The sequence below is a fragment of the Stegodyphus dumicola genome, chromosome X2 (genome assembly GCF_044657685.1).
Source record: "Stegodyphus dumicola isolate Sdum_Otavi_A_Nest chromosome X2, ASM4465768v1".
In the NCBI taxonomy this organism is placed as follows: Eukaryota; Metazoa; Arthropoda; class Arachnida; order Araneae; family Eresidae; genus Stegodyphus; species Stegodyphus dumicola.
In genome coordinates this window covers 45,945,157-45,957,246 of record NC_140781.1, presented here as the reverse complement: position 1 = coordinate 45,957,246, position 12,090 = coordinate 45,945,157, and the positions used below count along the sequence as shown (strand labels likewise).

The 12,090-nt window shown below is 33.5% G+C and overlaps 1 protein-coding gene across 5 annotated transcripts in view; it reads left to right on the top strand.

Moving 5' to 3' along the window:
* LOC118187367 (uncharacterized) overlaps positions 1-12,090 on the top strand; it is a 781,272-nt gene that overhangs the window by 580,606 nt on the left and 188,576 nt on the right. For all 5 annotated transcript variants that reach the window (XM_085810184.1, XM_085810185.1, XM_085810186.1 and 2 more), the window contains one exon: positions 5,659-5,887. In XM_085810184.1, the coding sequence (XP_085666310.1) occupies positions 5,659-5,887 (229 nt within the window). The remainder of the gene's footprint in view (positions 1-5,658; positions 5,888-12,090) is intronic.

The following is a 12,090-nucleotide window of genomic DNA, read 5'->3' as shown; positions in this document are numbered from 1 at the left end:
AATTTATTTGCAATAAATTTTAATATGTTATTAGTATTCATTAATTTTAAGTTTCATGAATTTTAAAAATTTATGCCAATTTAGAGCCCCAGTATTGCTGAACTTGATTTTATATTAATATTGCCGCCATGCTAGGCGAGATTTCCGAATTATTAAAATTACTGTTAATTGAAAACATGTTTAGAATCAAAATTGTAAACATTGGCATACGCGCGTTTCTATTACAGAATTCAAAACTAGCCCGTTGAGTGCTACAAGACAGACGCACGTAAAAATTGAATAAGTAAACATATTCAAAATGAAAAAAGTTGTATGTTTTGAATATGTATATGTATTTTGTTATGTATATGTAAAATAGTAAAACTGGATATCTTAAAATTATGTCTAAAAGGCTGCATACATTAGTGAAAAAATAAATCTTTAATCAAATGACAGATCATTTAATTGTTTTATTGTTAATGACTACATCCGACTAGAAATTTATTTTAAGAAATAAAGTCATTGTCAGAGTACAGTGAAAAATAAGGCATTTCTTTAGAAGGGCAGGAATTTGAGACTAATAGTCAAACGTATTCTGAAGAAGCTTACCATTAAGTGGCTGGTAGTTCGGTCCGAGGTTCGAATCCCGCAAACGGGCTGGCTGCATGGGCGTTTTCGTGGTTTTCCCCATGTGTAACGTGTATACGAGCCAGTTTCCCTTAGAAAGTCCTCCACGAAGGCATCCCTCCCCTTAGGCAGATAGCCCTCGAGGCTTTGCCATAATCACACACACACCATTAAGTGAATTGGTTTCACTGGATTGTATCCACGTTACACATGGTGAAAAACCACGAAAACGCTTATGCAGACTGCCCGTTCGCCTGGAATCGAGCTCATGTCGGTCTTACCAGTATTCAGCGAATTTTGTTCCACTCTGCCGCTATTGGGCTCAGAGTATTCTTAGTGTAGACTTGATATTATTTCTAACCATGTACCCTGTAAAATGATAGGTATTTTACTTAACAATGACTTACCGAAGTCTTTGCGGTTGAATTTATTAGAGCAGTGGTACGGGGTGTGAGAACAAACCTGTCATCTTTGTTTTTATGAAAAAAATTAAAAAAAAATTATTTAAAAGTTTGTTTTAATGTGTTTTGTGATGTGAAGCACGTATACTTATTATACATTTTCAGACTTAGAAGACTATTTTCTTCGAGACAGTTTCTTCCTTTGGCGATTTGCGTCAAAATGTTTAGAACTGTTCACATCTTACTGCGTCGTTCGTTAACCGGAAAACGCTATTTTAAATTTAACCAACTTGTATTTTGCTGCATTCATCCTGGAAAAATCTGAATTTGCAATACATGGGACATCTTTACAGCTTCAGGGCTTCGGAAGCTTTCTTTTTAAATTTCTTTCCTGTCAACAACAGAACGTCAAAATTGCTCGCGCATCTATTTTTAAGTTGTTATTCTTATGGACAAGTGCGAAAACAAGCCTGAAATCGGCATTTGCGTAGCCTCGATTACTTTTTCTTCACTCCATTTTTTATCCACTTTGGAAACAGAAGATAAGTGTTGGAAATTGCTATTCGTTGTGTGAATGAATAAAAATGCCTTTCCTATTTTTATGTAATTTGAGAGATCATAGGAATTGTTTAGCTTGGGATTGTTTGTTTTTCCGTTGAAAAATTCTCGTTGCAGCAACAAAGATTTAAAAGTATATACGAAGGAAAATTAAAATTTTTACTCTTAATGGGAGAGAGATTTGAAAAAGATTTCATTTTATAAGGCTCTTTGATGATGACGCAAATATTACAGAATTTATGAGACATGGCTTTTTTAAGATTCCGGGACCAGAAGTAAAAAGAAACCTGCGAAAAAGAAAGGAAATACATTCCTCAACTTTCTGATTTTTAAGATAAGAAAGATGAGAGCGATGGTGTGAGAAAGAATTATTGTGAGAGGTGGGGAATTGAGGCGTATGGGTTTGAGTGTTAACTGAGTAGAGCCAGTTGGCTCGGTTCTGGTGATTATTTTCCCACGGAAAAATTTTTTACCCTCATTTACAATAGCTGTACTCTTTCATTCTGGATATTTAAGTATCACAGCTTATAAGCCGTGCAGCATGTTAAGGGCAATTTAAGCTTAATCATTTTTTCCTTGTTAGGTTTTACATTTACCTGAGATAATAGTGTGATACTAGAGCTATGTTTCTGAACGATTAATGTTAAAATCCATATTAACTGTCAAGATGTGAACTTACTTTTGCTACTCATCTGATTATTAAGAAGGTAAAATAATGCTTCACCCTATAATCTGATACATATATAATAATTTAAAGTGCATGTTTCTGTTAGAGCTGCAGAAGTACACTCTGCGCCTCCCCCCCCCGAAAAAAATGGGGATGCTTCTATATCTTTTGTTCCACTGGGCAGATTGACGAAATTTATTTTGCTTTTTTTTTATATCCTGAAAGTACGACTTAAGGTATATATTAGATTTATATATAGCATTGTTCTAACGTAGGTGTTTTGGCACAAAATCGAACATTTTCTGGCATGATATACCAGAAATCCCCCCCCGTATTTATATATATCCCCCTCCCCGTATTTCAATTTTACCATTAAAATTATCCCAAATTGCCCAGTGTCATAAAAATCTCACAATTTTAACTAATTGATTCTCGAAATGTTAGCTTCTCAATGTTAGTTGAATACGGTATACATCTATTAATATCTCTTTATTAAACTTAATAGGTTCCTTCTTTCAAAATTCAGGTTCAGTCTAAATAACATTTTCAGATATTTTCTGATTTAAAGTTTGTATTTTTTTAGTGAATTTTATAAGTTTTTCGAAAAAAAAATTTAAATTATGGCCTATAAAAGTTTTGCCATCACCTTAAAGTATTTCTAGGCATACCTGCAAAAATTAAAGAGTTTTTTATTACAAATTTCTGAAGATATACATGATTTTATATGTTGGCGCGTTTTGAAATTTAGCATATTTGTTATAAGCGATAATAACGCCAAATGTGGTTTACGCAGTTTGTTAAAATAATTTTGAAAGAATGATTGATGCTCCTTTTTTTTCCGCTGGAGCGCAATAAAACAGAAAGAAAAATAAGTTACGAAAACTTAAGAATTTTTACCATGTGAAAATTAAGGATCGTGCCAGTTCGTGGCTCAAATAGAAAAAAGTGCACAAAGGTAAATTTTTAAATTTCCCGGGAAGTTTCTCACCAGATTTTACAAAATGTAATATTTAGGCATAATTTGAGTCGTAGAATTGAAATATGAGATATCATTTCAGAAGTCCGATTTTGTGTCAAAATACCTACGCTAGGGTAGTGTTGTATATAAATCTAATATATATCTCAAGTTGGGATTTCGAGACATGGAAAACGCGAACTAAATTTTGTCAATCGGCCCAGTAGAACGGGAGATACAAAACTGGCCCCCCATTTTTGTGCACAGTGTACAAGTTAATGTAATCATGTCTTCTTGTGTTAGGAAAGAATACGTTTCTTATTTATTGTTCAACTCCCGTAACTTTGTAAATTATGTCCTCTCTCCTTACCGCGTGCTAGTAGTGGTCCTGCTAGTAGTTGGGTGGTCCGGAGTTCGAATCCGAGCGAAACAAAAATTCACTTAATTTTTCGGTTTCGAAAAACTTCTATATAAGTCAGCATGTTAATTGATTAAATTTTTACAAAGAAATTTTTAAACTGAGTTTTAAGCATAAACGGTTCAGTTACAAATAAGCTGAAAAGCGCATTTTTTTTTTTTTTTTTTTGTTTTGTTTTTGTTTAAATATATATGTAATATAAGGTTTGAATATTGTAGCTTTCTTTACTTTAATATTCCTTAACCTTTTCCTTTTCAGTATTTCAGAATGTTTACCTATATTTTTTCCTTTCTTTCTTCTTCGCCGACCAACGGTCGAGCAGTAAAGTCACTGAACACTGGTAATTCGACTTGGGATCGAATCTCAGCAAACCTGCCTGCATGGTTGGTTTTCGCGCTTTTCCGCCATGTGTAACGTGGATATGGGGCTGGTTTCCCTTAAAAGGTCCTCCACGAAGGAATCCCTCCCCCCCCCCATCGCCAGATAACCGTCGAGTTGCTTTGCCTAATATACTATTAACCTAATCTAACCTTTCTTTCTTCTTCTCTTCCCCCTTTTCATGTTAAATGTAATATTATTATTATGATTATAAATTAATTGAAGTAAGCTTACGTGCAATGCCATCTATCTAAGCGTAATGAGCGGTAAAGTAAAAATTTTGGGGAAAGAGTAGATCCTTCGAGTGCCTTCGTTTGTATGGAAGTGTGGGGTCTTAACTGTTATGATCTGACTGCAAGTGCTCTTTGGCGTAAAGTGAGCATTAAAATCAATCGGGTATGAAACTGAATCCAAATATTTTTTGCACATAGTGTACTTAAAATCAGGGGGAAAAAGAGATTTTTTAAACTTATTTTTTTAATTGTGTTACTTATTACATGTTTATTATTGAAGCTTGTTTATTATTACATTTATTTTGAAGCTGTGTTACTTATTACATTATAATCTTTAGGAAAAATATATAAATATGATCGAAAACTATCTGTAATAATTGTCTCTTAAATATTCACAAGCAAAATATTTATTATACATTGACAGGCTTATAAAGAGCAAGCAGTATAAAAATTTGTATGATTTTTACGACTTGATAGATTAATTGTATCTCTGTTTGTCACATTCTTGCAGGTTACATTGCTCACTTAATATCTTTTTGATTTTTTGAACATTCATAAAACGGTTTTTGTACCATCTTCTTGTCTCGAAAAAAGTAATTCATGATCGTGTTAATATTAATAGTGGATCCATGTAATAAAAAACTCGTAATCATGCTTCTTCAATTATATTAGAAACTAAGCATTGATATAGCCCACATATGCATTAATTTTTATGTGGGAAAAATTAAATTTGGAAATACGTGTTCATAAGAATTACATAAATTAATGAATTCCAAGTAAAATCTTTTATATTTAGGTAAGTTTCGTCTTCTTAAATTAGATGTTATGTGATGCTATTTATTGTTGAATCAGTACAGAAGAAATAGGAAATCTTATATGATTTAAATAAATTTTGGAATTAATAAATCGATGAATAAGAATTTATGCGTAAGTAAATTTTTATTTTTGTATGTATGTATTTACATGTATTCTGTATTCCTTAAGTCTGCTTGGCTAATTACATGTATTCCTTAAGTATGCTTGGCTAATTTAAGTGTTTATATGTATCTACGTAATATTAGGCACTTGTAAATCTTATTCTGATATTAGATAAATCTAACTGCAGACTAATCCCTCTTTATATCCCATATTTTTCCACGGCTTGAAAAATGTAGTGTAAGATGCTGAATAGACATATGGGTAAAATAAAATAGTATTAATACGCAGAAGTTTGTTTTCAAGCCAAATTATTGGCAAACTTGTGATGAAGCCCTCCTCTACTTCCAGAAACAATTAAATATATTTTTCTGTGAATTTAAAAAATAAAATTTAATTTGCTATACTTGAGGTAAGTATTTGACTGTGTAACTTAGTTATCACACTAACGGTGACTCTGTGATTCTCCATATTATTTTGTTATCCAATATTAACGGGTTCAGTACTAATGGGTCCATTTTTCTTAGTATTCCTCAACCACAAGAGTCACCACCTCCACCGTCTACTGTTCAAACAAGCAAAGAGGGGCCTTCCCAGCCTGCGGCTAATACGTTGAGCATGATGGACAGTGACAGCCTCCGTTTAGCCTTGTCTGGGGACAACATCAGGGAAAAAGAACGCTGTCTTACAGACATGATCAACCAATTACAACAACTCAAAGAACAGTTGTTGACCCAACAACAGCAGAATAATCAGGTAGACATATATGAATTTCATTTTGATTGCTGTGCTCTTTATTATCGAAGAACTTTTGAAAGTATTTTGTTGTAAATTACTTTTTTTGCAGAATAATCGAATGGACATCATTTTGAGTTTCATTTGATTGCATGTCGTTTATTTCATAAAACGTATTGAAGGATATTTCGTTTCAAATTAATTTCTTTGTGTTTCTTATCCTTTTAACAGGGTCCCTCTGAATGGGAAATTTTGATTATATTATTACATGTTTGACTTTTCCTGTTCGCGGACAAATCATTGTGCTTACATCTTTTGTCTCTTGCATGCTGTCTCCCTCCCTTTCTAGGTTCTGCCATGATTTAAGATTTTCTGAACTAATATATCGTGTGTGCTCAATACCTACCTACACATAACACTGCACTGGTTTCATTTGAAACTGCAAAAAGAGTTAATATCATGCACTTAAGAAATGTTAAAATAGCCGATTAAAATCTAAGAAGTATCAGGTTTTGGCTATTCTTAAAAGATTCCCCCCCCAATTCTTCATACGTATGAAATAATACATTTACGAATGAAAATCATATGTAATATACTAAGCATTTATTTTATAATGAAGGGTGGCGTTACTTTCATGTACATTCATTCATGGCGTTAATTTCGTGTATTCATTTTATATTGAATGGTGGCATTATTTTCGTTTGCATATGGAAATTTAATTATTATATCATTTTTCGTATGGAAGGTTAGTCTGTAGTAATCCTTTATGATGAAGGTAGGCAAGCAAATTTTTTTTCGTATAGATTATAAGAGATTGCATATAGTCTGTTCTGTAAAACCTTATATATCTTCGGAGCCACTGTTCTGTAATGGGTTCAAAACGTTATAAACTGCAAAATTTGCATAATCAGTAATTTATGCTTTTATATTTTTTAAGAAGAGTACTCTGTAGTTGCCGTGTGTTATCACACATAAGCTTTAAAGCATCTGTTGCGTTTTCTTAGGAGAAAGCTTCGAAAATAACGAATTTAATTTCATCGAAGTGTTTTCAAGATGGCTATAGAAGAAATGCGCTAGATTATACGATAAAGCTTTCGTCATTCAAGCAAGATTAAGATGTTCATCTTTTGGAGTGTATTTCACACTCATGTTATGTATTTAACGTTATTATCGAGCTTTAAAAGTATTTTTTAGACGGCTACCCTTTCTCAGGGCGATTCAAAAATAGGCAGCACAAGGAAAATGTAGGTAGAGAAAGAAGGACGAAATAAGCAAATTTTGCAGACACGTTGAAGTGGTACAGGGTAGGTAAAAACGTTCTGTTGGTGTTAATCGTTATTCCCGTGCAAATTTCGAGCTGTATGCATCGTTACACAAACTTGAAGCTCACCAATATACCTAGCTACCCGAAGGAGATAGTCTAGAATAGTCGTTTATATTTTAAGTAGCTACTCCGTTTTAGTTGAACGGGTAAAATACGTGTCGATGAACTTCAGTTCGTATGGCAATGCATACCAATTTGCAGCTCAAAATTCGTGCGGAGAATAAAGATCTTATCTAGCAGTTACTTACCGTTCAACAGCTCCTTCCCCCCAAACGCGTCATTTCGCACATACACTCTCTCCCGCTTTTCGGCCCTCTCTACCTTCCTTCCACTTTTGCCCAACATTTTTTAATCACCCTCTATATCACTGAGACTAATTCTGTTAAAGACCGCTGTCGTGCAGTATTTTAAGGATTTTGATTAATCAGTGATTTTACAGAGATTATTCTTGAGTTTTTTTGTTAAAGCAAAACGTGTAAAGATCATTCGATTGTTCTTAATGTTTGAAAACTAATTAAAGCTTGGTGTTGGAGCGTAGTTATCGACGATAATATAGCCATTTATACACATTCTCGTAGTTGTTAGAACTCTATTTAAACGGTTGAATGAATATTTTTCTGTAGAAAATATGCTTTAACGACGATGACTGCCATAACGAAGGGCTCGTGTTCGAATCCCGGTAAAAGCATGTATGTTTTAAAGCGGATAGTGCCTTTGCGACAAGAGGGCAGTGAGAATGGCGAGCCGAAATCCTTTCTAGCGATTAGTAGTAGGGGAGGAGAGGTGGGAGACTCTCGGCCCGCACCCTGGACCCACCATTCTCTCTCGGAATTTCCTCTGGCACGGAAACATAGCAGTTACCTAGCTTTGCTTTAACTTGTACGTGCAAAAAGTATGCTGTATTCTAAATTTGCTATTTTAACTTTTAATATTATGTCGCATATCTGAGATTTACTAACTTTTATATGCGCATTCAACATTAAATAGCAGAACTGTGCCTCAGGTTTCAGGCAGATCCCCGAGTTACGTAAACCTAGATATTTTTACCCCATTCACGTTAAATTTGGTTTATTATAATTTTAGTTTTGCGCCTCATTTCTTTACTTTCCTGAGGCAGGTGTTTCACTCGCTCAAACTTTGACACGGTTGTGTTGAATAGTAATGCTTAAGTTGTATTGAATAGTAATGCTTAGTTTTAGGTTTACTTAAAACTGAAATTTACTTTAAAATTTAATTGTTTTGTTGTAAAATAATTTACAGCTAATTTTTTTAAATATTTTAAATTTAGTTTTAATTTTTAAAATATTTTAACTTTTAATTTTAAAGCATTCAGTGATTGTATTTATGGCTTTCATGGAACTGTTTTACGAAATGATAATTTTGTTTCAACATATTTTGAGTCTTCGTAATTTCTAAATTCGCAGAGTTATTTAAACTTAGTTTTCCAAAAACTAAAGTAGGCTTTGTAGGCGAAATGTAAAGCAATACTATATAAACTTCTTTTTTAAGTGTTTGGTTTATTTAATAACGGCAGAGCACTCCAGGGCTCTCTACCTAACGGGAGGGATGCCTTCGTGGACTACTTTCCAAAGGATTCTTGCTCGTCTACAAGTACGTATGGGGGAAAATCACGAAAATGACCATGCAGTCATTTCTTTCGCCGGGATCCGAACTACAAGCGTTCAACGACTTTACCGCCCAGCCGCTAGTCGGCGTCATTTCTGTTAAGGGAATGAAGAATACCGATTAATTTTCTTTTCGCAGTGACGAAAGTCATATAGTTTGAAAGTGTTTAAAATTTGGCTCTTTTAAAATTCTGAAAACTGTTCATCGGAAGGACAATTAGAAAAAAGGAAATTCTCCAAGTACTGGAGAAAAATTTGTTTCTAGATCAAATTGATTTACAAAACAACTTGTATTTAATTTTTTTAATGCTTTTTAAATCAAATCTGCCGCTTAGTATGTATTAAAAAGAAAAGTCTGTTTCGGAGGTAAATAAATGCTTTTTTATACTATTACTGTTATTTTGTAGCTTTACATCACATTGCAAACTGAAACGAATCCATTAAAAATAATGAAAAAAAAGTTTTTGTTTGATAGAGTGTACGCTGACATATTTCCTTTTTTTCTCTCAGTTCAGTATATTACACAGTAAACTTACTGTTATTTTAGTAAATCCATACACAAAAATGTACTTTGAAATATAATGGATAAAAGAGGTGATTTTTTAATGAAGAATAAAATTTCGTATTGTATTTTAAATTTTCGTTGTTTCATATGTAGCTCAATTTTAGTTTACTAAATGCATAACGAAAGTTTTAAAGTGAAACACCAAATTGAGTTTAAAAATCGTGATATGTATTCTACAAGGTGATTCAAAAGCGGCGCAAATCAAACTTAAAAAGTAGTGAAATTCTAAATTGGATATTATTGGCAAATTTCTTCAGTAAATGCGCAGTTGTGTCATTTCTGTACACTTGCGGGTAACAGGCTGCGATTGAAATTGTCTGAGGTGTCATTCTTTGAAACAATTTGCCATTAAAAATCGTTTTTGAAACGTCCACAATTTTTTTTAATTTCATTTGCGCTACTTTTGGATCACCCTGTACAAGATGAGCGATAACAATTTTGATAAGTTATTTAAGAACTAAATGCGATCTACAAATACATTTCATCTTATTTTTAATGCTGCAAGGTAATTATATAAACATGCTTTCACTTATATGCAGTGCCTACGATGTTGTCCATTTTATTGGTTTTGTGGATAATATTTGGTTGCGTATTTAAGATGCACTTTTTCTTTCCGAATTTCCATTAAGGCAAAGCTATTTTTTCATTATTTGGGAATGAAATAATGAACCCAAAAATAAATTATTAGACTTTTCTGGAGCAAAAGTTAAGATTAGTACTAAGAATATTAATAAAAGAGCTTAATTATAAAAGAACAGAAAATGTTTGCAATGTTTCTTTCGATAGCTCATAAAATCTTGTCAAAGAAACTCGAATTTTCACTTAAAAGCCTTCATATAAAATGCTCGTAAAAAGAAATGCTTTCATATAAAATTTCATTCTTTCATATAAAATGCTCGTAAAAAGGAACTATGTGCCAGTGCGGCACAGACTGGCATTAGTGTAAAGCAGTCCGCAATATAAAGCATTCAGAAGTATGCAGAACGTGAAATTCTGCTGAGAACAATGAAGTAAACTGAATCTTCCTTCTTAGTAGGTTCAATATAATAGTTGTAATTAGAGCATTATTTCAAAAATGTTTGCGTTTCTTTAACGTACAAAAATTTGACGATATTTAGCCAAAGTTAGTTTCGAGTTTTCTTAGCGAGTTACCAACTTCTACACAATGAAGTATATAAAAAGAAAAACATTTGCTACCTGGTACCGTATTCTTGCGTGTATAAGCCTCACCTCTAGTTTTATCGTTAAAAAAAAAGAAGAACACGCTGTCTACCATCCAATATTTTTTTCGTTTGGAGGTGTGAAAGCTGCTAAAATGAAAACAGAACCGCACACTGAGATAAAATTTTTATTATCGGTCAAAAGGAATGTGTTTCTATGCTTAGCACCTGTTATTCGCTGTCATTGTCTACCTGCGTCGCCATTATCACTATATCTGGTACCGGTATCCCACATCTCACCAAGACCCACAATCGCAACTAAACTTGTACGATCCTATATAACGTTCACCCGACAGCAATGGATTTTATACTCAGTTGTTAAATAAGCACTGCTATGTTGTTACATGTTTGCAATACCTATTTCTAATGCTTTTTTGTGGAAAAAAATGCGGCATATATACGGTAATAGTTTATTGTGCTTTTGGGGCAGTATTTTAGTGCTCCCCTCCCCCTAAAAAAAGGTATGTGGCATTACTTTTGAAAGCTGAATTGTCGCTAATTATACAATTTTGGAATATACGGCCGTCCAGAAATAAGGAAGGAGTTCCTGAGATGTCCGGATGCTTGCTAAAGTTGCGTGTTCTCAGCCATTCTCGTCCCAAGAGATGTATGGGCATGCGCAACGTTCTATTCTTCCCCCTATTGTTCCGCCCAGGCCATTGTTAGCGGCTGCAATCTCTTGGTAACACCCCTTCCATCATCTTTGGATCGTTAGACGCTCTGCTTCGCCGACCAATCGCATTTATCGCGAGCCAGCCCACATACCAACTGAAGAGTGGAAGTGTTGACAGAAAATACCCACAACCCTTTCACAAACAATGCTTATCAGAATTCACTGTCAGTTTTTCTTTTATCTTGTTATCTTTAACTGGTAGCTATCTCTAGCCCCTTTGCACCTAGAAGCAACGGCTGTTATCTCGGAAATTTGTCTTTCATTCTTATATAATCCAAAACAGAATATTTCCCTCAAATTTACAAGACTTACTTATTATTCATAGTCTGAAGTCATGTAAAATTTTTTGAACCTGTACATTCAAGAAAAGAATACAAAACCTAAGCTTCAGCTTCTCGAACTGTCACTGTGTGGGAAACAGTTCCTGGGTTTATTCCTTTTAAATGCACTTAACTGTGTAAGGAAAAAATCGTATTGAATTCCCTGTTTCTAAAGTAGCCATTAAATGCTCAATAAACTGTGTATATGAAAACACCAGTAGTAGCGTAGTAACGGAATATCCTTATTTCGAAATAAATCAGTTCATATATTTGAGTGACAGTGATTCTTCATTGAATGAGTACGTCAGTGACAAATACATTTTAAGTTTTTTTTTTTTTTTTTTTTTTTTTTGCCTTCTCCCCCCCCCCAATGCAAAACTTCTTGAACTAATTTTTATGTGTTATATTATGTATGCTCCCTTTCCTACAAAATGCTAGCCATTTTTGTAAGTAAAGATTATCTTATAAGCTTAGATTAATTATTTTAACTCATAAGC